This window comes from Coregonus lavaretus (genome assembly GCF_964263955.1).
Source record: "Coregonus lavaretus genome assembly, chromosome: 26".
Lineage (NCBI taxonomy): Eukaryota > Metazoa > Chordata > Actinopteri > Salmoniformes > Salmonidae > Coregonus > Coregonus lavaretus.
Window position 1 is genome coordinate 27,266,342 of NC_140013.1, and position 12,508 is coordinate 27,278,849.

The window sequence follows — 12,508 nt, forward strand, 5'->3', positions numbered from 1 at the left end:
CAGCATGACAATGATCCCAAACACACCGCCCGGGCAACGAAGGAGTGGCTTCGTAAGAAGCATTTCAAGGTCCTGGAGTGGCCTAGCCAGTCTCCAGATCTCAACCCCATAGAACATCTTTGGAGGGAGTTGAAAGTCTGTGTTGCCCAGCAACAGCCCCAAAACATCACTGCTCTAGAGGAGATCTGCATGGAGGAATGGGCCAAAATACCAGCCACAGTGTGTGAAAACCTTGTGAAGACTTACAGAAAAATTTTGACCTGTGTCATTGCCAACAAAGAGTATATAACAAAGTATTGAGAAACTTTTGTTATTGACCAAATACTTATTTTCCACCATAATTTGCAAATAAATTCATTACAAATCCTACAATGTGATTTTCTGGATTTTTTTCTTCTAATTTTGTCTTTCATAGTTGACGTGTACCTATGATGAAAATTACAGGCCTCTCTCATCTTTTTAAGTGGGAGAACTTGCACAATTGGTGGCTGACTAAATACTTTTTTTCCCCACTGTATTATTATTCTGCATTTGCATGAAAACAAAAGGACTTGGTGAAGAGTGTCTCAGATCTCACCAGGCTACAGAAGCCCTGGGACCTCTAAAGCAGAACGTATTAGCTGTCAGCAGCGGGATGTGTCAATGTAATATCCTTTCTGACACCATCAGGATTGTTTCTCTCATAGCTCTGGACCTGTCTGAAGTCATTAATCTTGTACAGGCCTGGATACAGCATAGAACTCAACACCCAGCCACTAGCTGTTTTAAAATAGCCCAAATTACAAATTGATGATTTCCCATATCACTGCCTGGAGCATGTGAGGAGAATACCTTTCCCAAGTTAAGAAATGAATTTAAAAATGGAGAGGGAGAGAGTGAAGGTTGCTCTTCAAGATATGGGATAAGGGGGCAGAGACAGTAGAAGGTCATATTGAGTGAATATGAGTGAACCTATAGTATAGTGATAATGCTGGTTACATTTCTACTGATAAATATGGAGCTTTTTCTATTTTGCAGGTTTTGTAGTCCAGAGTCTAATTCTGACAAGCTGTATATTGTTTTTACCTAACCTTAACACTAATTGTTTTTCTGTTTATTACAATTAACAGGAAGGTTAACAAAAAATGTAACATGGACAGTTTTCACCTTGCAGGCATACCTGAACTGCTTTGATTAGTTTAGGTAAAAATCCCAGTGAAAGGGAATATAAAGGGGGGCTCAGAGGGATGTCTAGTCCCTGTTTACACTAATAATTGGGCTGACATTAATATTATGCTGTTAATCTAATGAGCCTTTGATATGTCCAAACATGAAATGTGGCTCCAGGTTAAATTAAATCAGACCACACCAGAAGCACATTTCAAAGCTCATTACCAGATATTAATTTCACTTAGAAAAAATATAAATTGCATAAACTTTGTACAACCTATTTCTACAAAAGAGAAAATAATATATTTTCACAATTTTCTCTGGTCATGGGGTTAAAGAGGTCTTATTTGATTAATTTATATAATCCTACTACCAGAAAGTCAGATTCTGTTTAACAATATTAATTAAACTACTCTTTTAGTGCACCCAAGGCTACTTTTAATTTCTCTTGCACAAAGCCAGCGAGGTTAATTAGCTTGACAAGAGAGAAAAACAAAGAAAAAGTGAGAGACTGATACTTTTTTAATCATTTGAAAAACGTTAAATGTAGTGAGTAATATGGAAATACTGGAATAATAATGGGTATTATAGATTAATATGCAGGGCAACTACTTTGAACTCTACCTGTCTTTGAATGTGAAAAATGTGACATGTATAATACACTCTCTAAAGTTAATTGGTTACTTTTTCCGGGATGATTTCCCCCTGCCTCACTTGGTAGTGAGTATTACTATTAAAAGGAAATCGCTCTAATTATACAGAAAACTTTGCTGAGATGAAGGTTGGGAGGAAAATAATGAAATTGAAATACAGATAAAGAAGCGTCTTTGAAGGTTTGTGGGGGAGGAATGAGCAAGGAAACTTATCTGTGGAGGAAGAGAGGGACGATAAGCAGAACTTCCTTTCTGGTGTCATGCATTTGAATGCTTCACAGAGTAATGGATTCCCTCAGCCCTGTGGATGTTACTATGGTGACAACCCTTATGTTTTTTCATCAGTCTGAAATGTGGTTTGGGTTTACATTGACATTATACATTTTAGTAATTTAGCAGACACTCTTATGCAGAGCGACTTACAGTAGTGAGTGCATTAATTTTCATACTTTTTTCGTACTGGTCCCCCGTGGGAATCGAACCGACTACGAGACGGTTAGGGTTTAGTTATGCTCCCTTGCTCTCAAATTCAGATGTTTCCATCATCTGAAGCTTGTACTAGGCCCCCTCACAACGTACAGTATGCAACGAGTACAACAACCTACATCCGCAGGTACCAGGTCAAGCCCATACTCAATGCCATTCACATGCAGTATAACCAGATCTTTTTAATGACTGCTTCATACAGTAAGACCATGCCAGGTCCAAGTACTTATCACAAAGTAACAGCTTAATTAAAGATAATTGATCCATTAGGATATTGAGGGAGGTCATTCTGAGACCTATAGGGGTCAAAGCCATTCTTGTAGAGTAGAGGAAGCCATCATCAGGAAACTACCATCTCACTCTAGCACATCTGGCCACATTACCTCCCATCATCTGTGGAGTGTGGAGCGAGGCGAGGGTCGAGGTGAGGCAGGACAGACAATTACTAAATTTCTCAGGAGACAATCATCCACTTTTAATTGAACGCATTTATTTTTAATGGTAGTGAAATGAGGGGAGGGCTGTGACTAGAGACTGCATGGCTCAGCTGCTGCTGCCATCCATCAGCTGGGCTACAATGTCCCCACATCACTGCTGCTGCTGTTTCAGAAAGAGGAAGTGCAGGTAGGAAGCACGCTATCCCCCTACTATTAGCAAACGGCACCTCCGGCAATCGTTTTATTCAAATGGGCTTGTGCTGTATCACAGCCCAATCAATGGCATTTATCTGCTCTTGAAAAAATACGATAATGGGATGAGACAGCGGAGAGAGAGTTGGTGCCCGCTCACTCTCCTCGTTTATATGGAAATTCACACAGTGGCATTGATTACATGTTTAGCCTGCGAGTTAGTGTCATTGAAGTGCCAGAGGGGTCAGATGGCAGTGTGGTGTGGCATTATGTGTGGTGGAGTGATGGTTGAGTTGAAGGCTAGGGTTGGTTGGCAGATAATCTTCTCTGAATACCACAGATCAGGGACGGCTTCTCCAACAGAGAAGTGACCGAACTGATCTCTTTATGGACCCTGGATCTCTTTATTGACTCTGGATTGACTCTGGATCTCTTTATGGACTCTGGATCTCTTTATGGACCCTGCCACTGAAAAGAGTGATCAGGGCACGTAGGAGACAGCAAAGGCGCTGGATAGTCGCTGACTTTCATTCTTACAGTGAGGGAAAAAAGTATTTGATCCCCTGCTGATTTTGTACGTTTGCCCACTGACAAAGACATGATCAGTCTATAATTTTAATGGTAGGTTTATTTGAACAGTGACAGACAGAATAACAACAAAAAAATCCAGAAAAACGCATGTCAAAAATGTTATAAATTGATTTGCATTTTAATTAGGGAAATAAGTATTTGACCCCCTTCGCTCACTGTATCGCCCCATCATCTACTGTATCGCCACACCATCTACTTGTTGAGTAGATGCATTAGCTGGGTGACGAGGACAAACATCCTTTAGATATCCCAGAGAAGACACCGGATATTCGGGGGATTTTATTCCAATCAAACTAGGCTGAATGCTGAGGCACAGTTTACAGATGACACAAGTAATCACCCGTCACAGATGGCTAGTGCTCTTAAAGTGGCTATTCACAACAAACTTCAAGGAAAGGATTGACTAGTGTCAACTGGAATTTGATGAGTGACATAACCTATTAAATAGAGGAAAATAGTGTTTGGCTCATTTTGTCCGTAATAATAATTGAGGGCTTTTGCTTTCTACCTATGGGAATGGGTAAGTGTCTAACCACTCCCCCCTCAAAACCCCCAGCCCTCCCTCCACCCTTAAAAAACAAACTGTGTATTACACACCTCGATGCTTACCTTGGAGTACATGGCTCCATTGAGGACCTCTCCATTGCGGATCCAGATGATGGATGCGGCTGGCTTGGCGTTGTCAGCATGGCAGGTCAGGTTTAGGGGATCTCCTGCTCTCAGGCTCACCACTGGACCACCACTGATCACTGGGTCCTCAGGAGGAACTGGAGGGAAAACAGAAAGGCATTGTGTTGTAGCTACGTTATAAACATGTAATAGCATATACTTGTATACAACGACAACTGTTTTTTCAAGGCAGAGTGTCATTATGTTCACTGATGAAGGTATTGGTCAAACCTCAGACTCATCCATTGGATTGATAGAAGATATGTCTTGGACATAAGAAGGTTCGTATAAGGTGAGCTCTGTATCTGTGTGACTATGTGTAAAACTACCTGTTCTCTCTTTTTGAGTAATACTGTGCAAGCCAAGGACAGGGCGATTACTTCAAATACAATATAGCTTTGTGAATGACAAGTGAGATGAGGGGTTTCAGTTTTTTTCCCTTTTCTCTCCTGTGAAATTGAAATCCCTGGTGTCTATGTTCACTGATGCAGAGATGTCAGAGGCGTATTGGGCAGACTTTGGTCACCTCATATGTATGGAGTGTAACCAACAATGGACTCAGAATAAGAGGCCTCAGAAATCCAAAGCACAGTTCAGCTTTGTGCTGTTACTGACAATGTGAATGGATGATACAGACATTGCTGCATTTTAATCATGACTTTTACATGTCCATACATGGAGGCAATTGGGGCAATCAAACCTTTGAATAGAATTGACAGATTGCCAGGGAATGGCAGTCAGTCGTCATCTCATATGCAGAAAAGAGACAGATAGAGGAAGAGAGTGGTGGATAACTGCAGAATGCAGGCCCCTGAATGGCACTGATTACACTCCTCTTTTTACACACATGCTGATCACCCTGTTTTTATTCAAACTCCAGTGAATTATTGATTGGCCTGCAACGCTCATTACAGTGCAGATCTGGGGCATGATGGAATCAAAGGCTGCGAGCAGCTGGCATTTTTGCCTGTGAGAGTGAGAGGGTCGGAGAGAGAAGGTGGGCGGGGTTCTTCTGTCAAACAGCCAAGGGTTGGTATGAAAAAGGGGGAACTATGGATACTGTGCTACACTGTTGAATGATTTTATGGACAATGGCCTATACAGTGAGGGAAAAAAGTATTTGATCCCCTGCTGATTTTGTATGTTTGCCCACTGACAAAGAAATGATCAGTCTATAATTTTAATGGTAGGTTTATTTGAACAGTGATAGACAGAATAACAACAAAGAAATCCAGAATAACGCATGTCAAAAATGTTATGAATTTATTTACATTTTAATGAGGGAAATAAGTATTTGACCCCATCTCAATCAGAAAGATATCTGGCTCCCAGGTGTCTTTTATACAGGTAACGAGCTGAGATTAGGAGCACACTCTTAAAGGGAGTCCACAGGGAGTCCACAGAAGCAATCAATCAATCAGATTCCAAACTCTCCACCATGGCCAAGACCAAAGAGCTCTCCAAGGATATCAGGGACAAGATTGTAGACCTACACAAGGCTGTAATTGGCTACAAGATCATCGCCAAGCAGCTTGGTGAGAAGGTGACAACAGTTGGTGCGATTATTCGAAAATGTAAGAAACACAAAATAACTGTCAATCTCCCTCGGCCTGGGGCTCCATGCAAGATCTCACCTCGTGGAGTTGCAATGATCATGAGAACGGTGAGGAATCAGCCCAGAACTACACGGGAGGATCTTGTCAATGATCTCAAGGCAGCTGGGACCATAGTCACCAAGAAAACAATTGGTAACACACTACGCTGTGAAGGACTGAAATCCTGCAGCGCCCGCAAGGTCCCCCTGCTCAAGAAAGCACATATACAGGCCCGTTTGAAGTTTGCCAATGAACATCTGAATAATTCAGAGGAGAACTGGGTGAAAGTGTTGTGGTCAGATGAGACCAAAATCGAGCTCTTTGGCATCAACTCAACTCGCCGTGTTTGGAGGAGGAGGAATGCTGCCTATGACCCCAAGAACACCATCCCCACCGTCAAACATGGAGGTGGAAACATTATGCTTTGGGGGTGTTTTTCTGCTAAGGGGACAGGACAACTTCACTGCATCAAAGGGACGATGGACGGGATCATGTACCGTCAAATCTTGGGTGAGAACCTCCTTCCCTCAGCCAGGGCATAAAAAATGGGTCGGTGATGGGTATTTCAGCATGACAATGACCCAAAACACACGGCCAAGGCAACAAAGGAGTGGCTCAAGAAGAAGCACATTAAGGTCCTGGAGTGGCCTAGCCAGTCTCCAGACCTTAATACCATAGAAAATCTGTGGAGGGAGCTGAAGGTTCGAGTTGCCAAACGTCAGCCTCGAAACCTTAATGACTTGGAGAAGATCTGCAAAGAGGAGTGGAACAAAATCCCTCCTGAGATGTGTGCAAACCTGGTGGCGAACTACAAGAAACATCTGACCTCTGTGATTGCCAACAAGGGTTTTGCCACCAAGTACTCAGTCATGTTTTGCAGAGGGGTCAAATACTTATTTCCCTCATTAAAATGCAAATCAATTTATAACATTTTTGACATGCGTTGTTCTGGATTTTTTTGTTGTTATTCTGTCTCTCACTGTTCAAATAAACCTACCATTAAAATTATAGACTGATCATGTCTTTGTCAGTGGGCAAACGTACAAAATCAGCAGGGGATCAAATACTTTTTTCCCTCACTGTACATGCTATACAGTTATACATTTATTGTTGTAGAAAGGGCCATTTTCCTTTTCTGCCGTGTCACTGACTCATTTAATGCTAAAGGTTAAAGATGTAGTCAGGGATGTTAAGCACAACAAATTCATAACATATTGTACAAATTGCATCAACCAAAAAAATAATACGAATTGCAAAAACCTATATAACAAAATTGCAGGACGTAACATATAATACGAAATGGATGAAGCATTACACAATTGGATGACATACCGTAGTACACAAAAAATAGGGACCTCTTTTGGCTCGTGAGCACAACTTTCAAAACTACTGGCTGAAATCACCTATGGATGATCAACAAGGACTGTGTCACCATCAACACATCTACAACTTCTGGCATAAAATAGAGTTAACATCCAAACTCAGGAAGGAAGCTCATACAGGTTATTTTTATTGCCTCTAGTTAATTTTATTTTTGGGGTTATGGAAGGAAAGAAAACTGCAGACTAAATATAACTGATGCATTCCCCTGTTTCCACACACGTCCTCCTTCCTTAGGACAAGCAATTAAAAAGGCAGGGCTGTATAGTACCGGTGACATACTATGACAAAGTGTGGGATTGTGCAGCAGGGGAGAGCTGGGGAGAAGGGCTGCTTTTCTGCTTTGCCAGTTCAGTCTGGCTAAGCCTTGTGACTCAGCTCCCAGGTGATTCTCCAACCTGTTTCTAGACCAGACCCATAGACACATTCCTGCCTCTTCAGATGCCTCTGGCAACAGTGATATAGTGTGAAACGTTTTGTTTGTACAGAAAATATTGTGATTATTTCATGACCTTTTGATCTGGTGTTCTTCATGATTTAAAGTTATACAGGTTGGTGTAAGATAGAAATACTGTGTCTGAACAAATGGACATACAGTACATTGTAGAATGGTAATATTGTTGTGTAAGATTGGAAACAAGCTTTACCCTTCTCTTTGTCACCTGAATGAGAGAAGCCCTATCAACCCTCTCATTTGTTCATGAAGATATGAAATAGTGAGGAACAGAGATGGAGAGATGACAGTTGCTTCTAGAGATCCAGTGTTATTGGATTGCTGTCAGTGCTCACTCAATGCTGCTGAAACATTAATTAACTGTCAAGTTGTTTGAGGTATGCAAAGATTTCATCTTCTGAAGTGGCAAATTGAAAGGAAAAACTGCTCCATTTGGAGCTCTCTTAGAGCCTAACACTATGTGACTGACGACAGCACAGGCATGCATATTAAAGATGGAGTAAGTGGATTGTGGATTCAGGCTGGTATTGACTGTCACCACTCCAGTCACAATACCATGCCATCAAGGAAGAGCAACGGCTGTTAACTACCATATTTTCCGCACTATAAGGCGCACTTAAAAGCCTTTAATTTTCAAAAAAAACGACAGTGCGCCTTATAATCCGGAGCGCCTTATATATGGATCAATTGGTTAATTAGTTGATCCATTCTGGTTGTACACGGCGCTCAAGGCGCTCTGTCAAATTGTTTCAGTATGAAAAAACAATAAAAACAATGTAATAATAATGAAATGTTTCAGTACGACTGGTAAACTACAAAGCCGCACCGCTTGCAGCATTACGGCTATCGTAGTCAGTAAACACCGGTACTGTGCTTACTCACAGTCCCACACCACTTGTGTGTGTATAAAGACCCCAAAATTGTTGTCAGAACGCTTAATAAAGTTTGACTTTATCTGACTGTTTTGTTGACATTCCCTTTAGCACAGCTCTATCTAGTGGATGCATAACGCAACCCCAGTCAAACGTTTGACTGCAGCATCTTCTATTCTATGTGCCTTATAATCCGGTGCGCCCTATATATGAAAACAGTTCTAAAATAGGCCATTCATTGAAGGTGCGCCTTATAATCCGGTGTGCCTTATAGTGCGGAAAATACGGTAATCCAGATAAAATGTGTTGACTTTCTATCATAGAACATGACAGCTCAAGGCTTCCAGAAACCAGATACCCACCGGGCACACACTGGTTGAATCAACGTTGTTTCCACGTCATTTCAATAAAGTTATGTTGGACCAACGTAGAATAGACGTTGAATTGACGTCTGTGCCCAGTAGGTACAGTACAGCCAGGAAGTGATGCAATGCCACTACAGAATATGAAAGTGTAATATTTTAAAGGCTATTTTCAACCCCTCTCCTAGAGACATTATTGACCCATCTTGACCTGTAAAGCTGATAATAGTTTAGCCTTTAAACCATCCATAAGGTTTCCCTCAGAGAGGACCTGAGTGCCGCTCTAGCGAAGGTTAAGATTTAATGCATGGGAATCTCCATACGCTGAGGTCCATGGCAACACACACAGATTGTTGTTACGCTTTCAGGTCGTGTGCTCTGCTCTGGGAGACGGGCAGTGATGTGCCATGGGTGGATGGAAAACAGACAAAGAGGAGGTGGCAGGTAGCTTAGTGGGTAAGAGCGTTGTGCCAGTAACCGAAAGGTTGCTGGTTCTAATCCCCGGGATGACTAGGGGAAAAATCTGTCGATGTGCCCTTAAGCAAGGCACTTAACCCTAAATGCTCCTGTAAGTCGCTCTGGATAAGAGCGTCTGCTAAATGACTTAAATGTAAATGTAAAATGAGAACGACTAGCTTGGCTGCCTCCGACAGGGCTTTTTTCATTTCCTCAATGTGTCTGGTGTCTGTCACAGGGATGACACCGAGGATCTCTGAGTAGAATGAGAGCCAGTGTAATCTCTTTGCTAAGTGATTGGCACAGGTGGCATGCTCTCCATCTGCACTCCTCAAGCTCCCACTGTGGGTTTCCCTTTTAGGTACACAGGGGCAATCCCCTCACAAAACCAAAGGCTCACTCAGACGTACTGTAAGTACTGCATGACTGAACAATGGGCAAGTAGTTTACCTCAACCCCTCTACCTCACATGCCATAGATCTATATTTGTACATTCTACAGTGGACTTTCTACAGTGGACAATGAAGCAACAGTAAAGAGTAGCCTATTCCGAGTCACAGTCTAACTGCCAGGACAGTTACAAAAGGAAGTGTAATTCCAGTTCCCTCTCTCTCTCTCTCCATACAGGGCTGCTGTTAAGCCATCTCTCCACCACCGTCCTTCTTGCGGGCCAGTCTGACAGCCGCACAAAGGCCTCGAACCATGCCAGTCATCATCATTACAGGCCTGTTTGCAAACTCGGCAGCCCCTAATGGTTCCAAATTAGCGCTTTACTGCGGCCCCGCAATGGATTTCTCACGAGCCGGTCAGCGGCTCGGATTGATCGCTCCTCTTTAATTACCAGCTGGCTCGCTGAAATACTTCCTCTTTCCCCACTTCACTCTGGGAGAGTATAATGCAATCTCCCACATACAAACACACACACTGCTCAATAGTTTCTCAACTCCTCGGTTGGAGAGCAAAAAAACATCCTCTTGTTGTCTGAGATAGGGCGTGGAAGAGAGAGATTCTGTGAGTTTTCTTTAAAGGAGTAGATTAATCAAGAGAAGATTAGTTCTACAGTATGTGTTCTCCTCTTACTTGGCTCATACTGCTAGAATCCCTGTTTTTCCTCCCTGCTCTGGAGGAGGGATCTCAGGCATGTATTAACATTTGACCTCTAAATGTACCTTGCTCATTACTTTTTCTCAACCTTAATGATTATTTGGAGGGTTATGGTCTGCCTGTCTGTCACTACTTCACGGGCCATCACAGGTGTACCAGTTAATTTCACATATTTATGCTCCAAGCAACCTTTTTCAGGGAGTGAGACTAACAGGCGATGTGTGTTTTGATTGGGCACGCAGTGTGTCACAACTTACATTAGCCCAGCCCTCCTCCTCAGATAAGAGATTCCACTGAAGTTCATTAAAGGAGCACTGGAGTTTAATGGAATTGTATCGCCCCCTCCTGAGAGAGATAGCACTAGGGTTTGTTTCATGTTTTTGCCCAACCCAGAGCTCAGAGCCATGTTTTACCATTAAACTCAGAGCAGGCTGGGGAGAAGAAGGCAGGGCTGATTGATTGTGTTTTAGTGAGATAATTTACTTTTAGTGTATAATCAATGTTATGTATAAATGAGACTGAGGCATATGGATTTGTAATTAACCCAACCATGTGTGACAGTAAGTCTGTTATAGGCAGGGCTTGTCCGAATAAACATTGAGTATAAACCTACCCTGTGTCCTGGGAGACATTTCAATACCTCAGAACCTCTGGGATTAGCCTGGTCTGAGAAAACACCTTGATGGCGCCATTACTGGGAGAGAAGTAAAGCCAGTCTATTACCATTGGAGCTCTGCTGATGGCGGACAACCTGAGTCATTAACAGCCAAACCCAGGCTGAGGAACATTCTCCAAGCAGCCTGTAGTCCTATACACAGCCTTCCAGAAGCAGGAGAGTTGGTATCAAAGGCAATTTGGAGGTGAGTGAATGAGAGGGGTAACCTCAGAAGGAGCTGAGATGGGGGGGGGTCTGGAAAAAGCAGCGTGCAAAGTGCTCTGCTTTTGCCGACGTGTCTGGAACAACAATGGGTCGGCTCGCCCGTCGGTTTCGGCGGAATGCTCGCGCCAGCCGCCTGTCACCCCAATGCGACGGTGGCGTGACAGCTTGCAGAGGTTGTGATAGATAGATCACAAAAGAGAAGGGAGAAAAAAAAAAAATCCATCGTAGGTGGAAGACAAGAGACATACGTGGCTCACTGTCCCAAATCACAGGCCTCTTCAAGTGCTGTCACCATACACCTGTTTGTAGGTCACAAGATCCTGCCGCACACAGACTGTCTCTAACTGCTCATACCAGCTGTGTTAGTTTGCCTTTCTTTTTTATTTTCTTACAGCTGCATGCATGAATGATGCCTATCCAAAGTATCATAGTGGACACTGTCCAAATGAGAAGACAGATGATCAGTGATAGAGAGATGAATGTGTGTGTGTGTGTGCATGCGTGTGTGTGCTGACCCACAGAGGGAGAGTGAAGGCAGGGATGAAGAGGTTTTCTGGAGACATGGGAGGAGTGGTGAGATACCAGAGCTGTCAGCAGCGTGCAGAGATGGCTCCGTCACAGAGCAGCGATGTGTAGCGCCAAAGTTGCTCTCCACAGATTGGGAGGGCACTGACATTGCAGTGTTTGTGTGTGTGTTTTTAGTGTGTGTTTATATGTGCTTGTGTGTGCATGTGTGTTTGTTTGTGTGTAGCTATGTGGCTGTCATTTTGCAGCCACATAGCTGCAAAATGACATATATCTTTCCATTAAATGTTATGGACATGCATTGTTCCTTATAGAGTGTCAATCAATCTCTCACCTTCTCCAGTTCTAAATTTGTTTAAGTCAATAATCGTTATTTTCTTATGATAATTTATTACTAAACATATTATATTGATTTGAAGAGATTTCAAAAACACAGCTGTGCGTGTGTGTAAAAGTACCCCTTCCTATTAAAACTCACTCAAACCCCCAAAAAATATCTTACCTGCAATCTGTTGGGTATTAACATACAGCTGTTCATAGAGTCAGTGATATTATAGATGTTCTCTTTGTCTCAGATCTCAGTAATGTACTTTAATGTAAATCAGGGTAGTGTTAGCAGGATAATGGAAATGGAAGAGCCATATTTCTAACAAAATGACTGCTGATCAGGGGTTCTTATCTGGCCCTACTTCAGCTGACATTC

At 42.6% G+C, this 12,508-nt stretch overlaps 1 protein-coding gene across 1 annotated transcript in view; it reads right to left on the reverse strand.

The window, feature by feature from the left end:
• LOC311101300 (kin of IRRE-like protein 3) overlaps positions 1–12,508 on the reverse strand; it is a gene marked incomplete at both ends in the record, with an annotated part of 80,970 nt that overhangs the window by 51,142 nt on the left and 17,320 nt on the right. Inside the window, one exon of the mRNA XM_084142428.1 lies at positions 4,118–4,275. Within this exon, the coding sequence (XP_083998554.1) occupies positions 4,118–4,275 (158 nt within the window). The remainder of the gene's footprint in view (positions 1–4,117; positions 4,276–12,508) is intronic.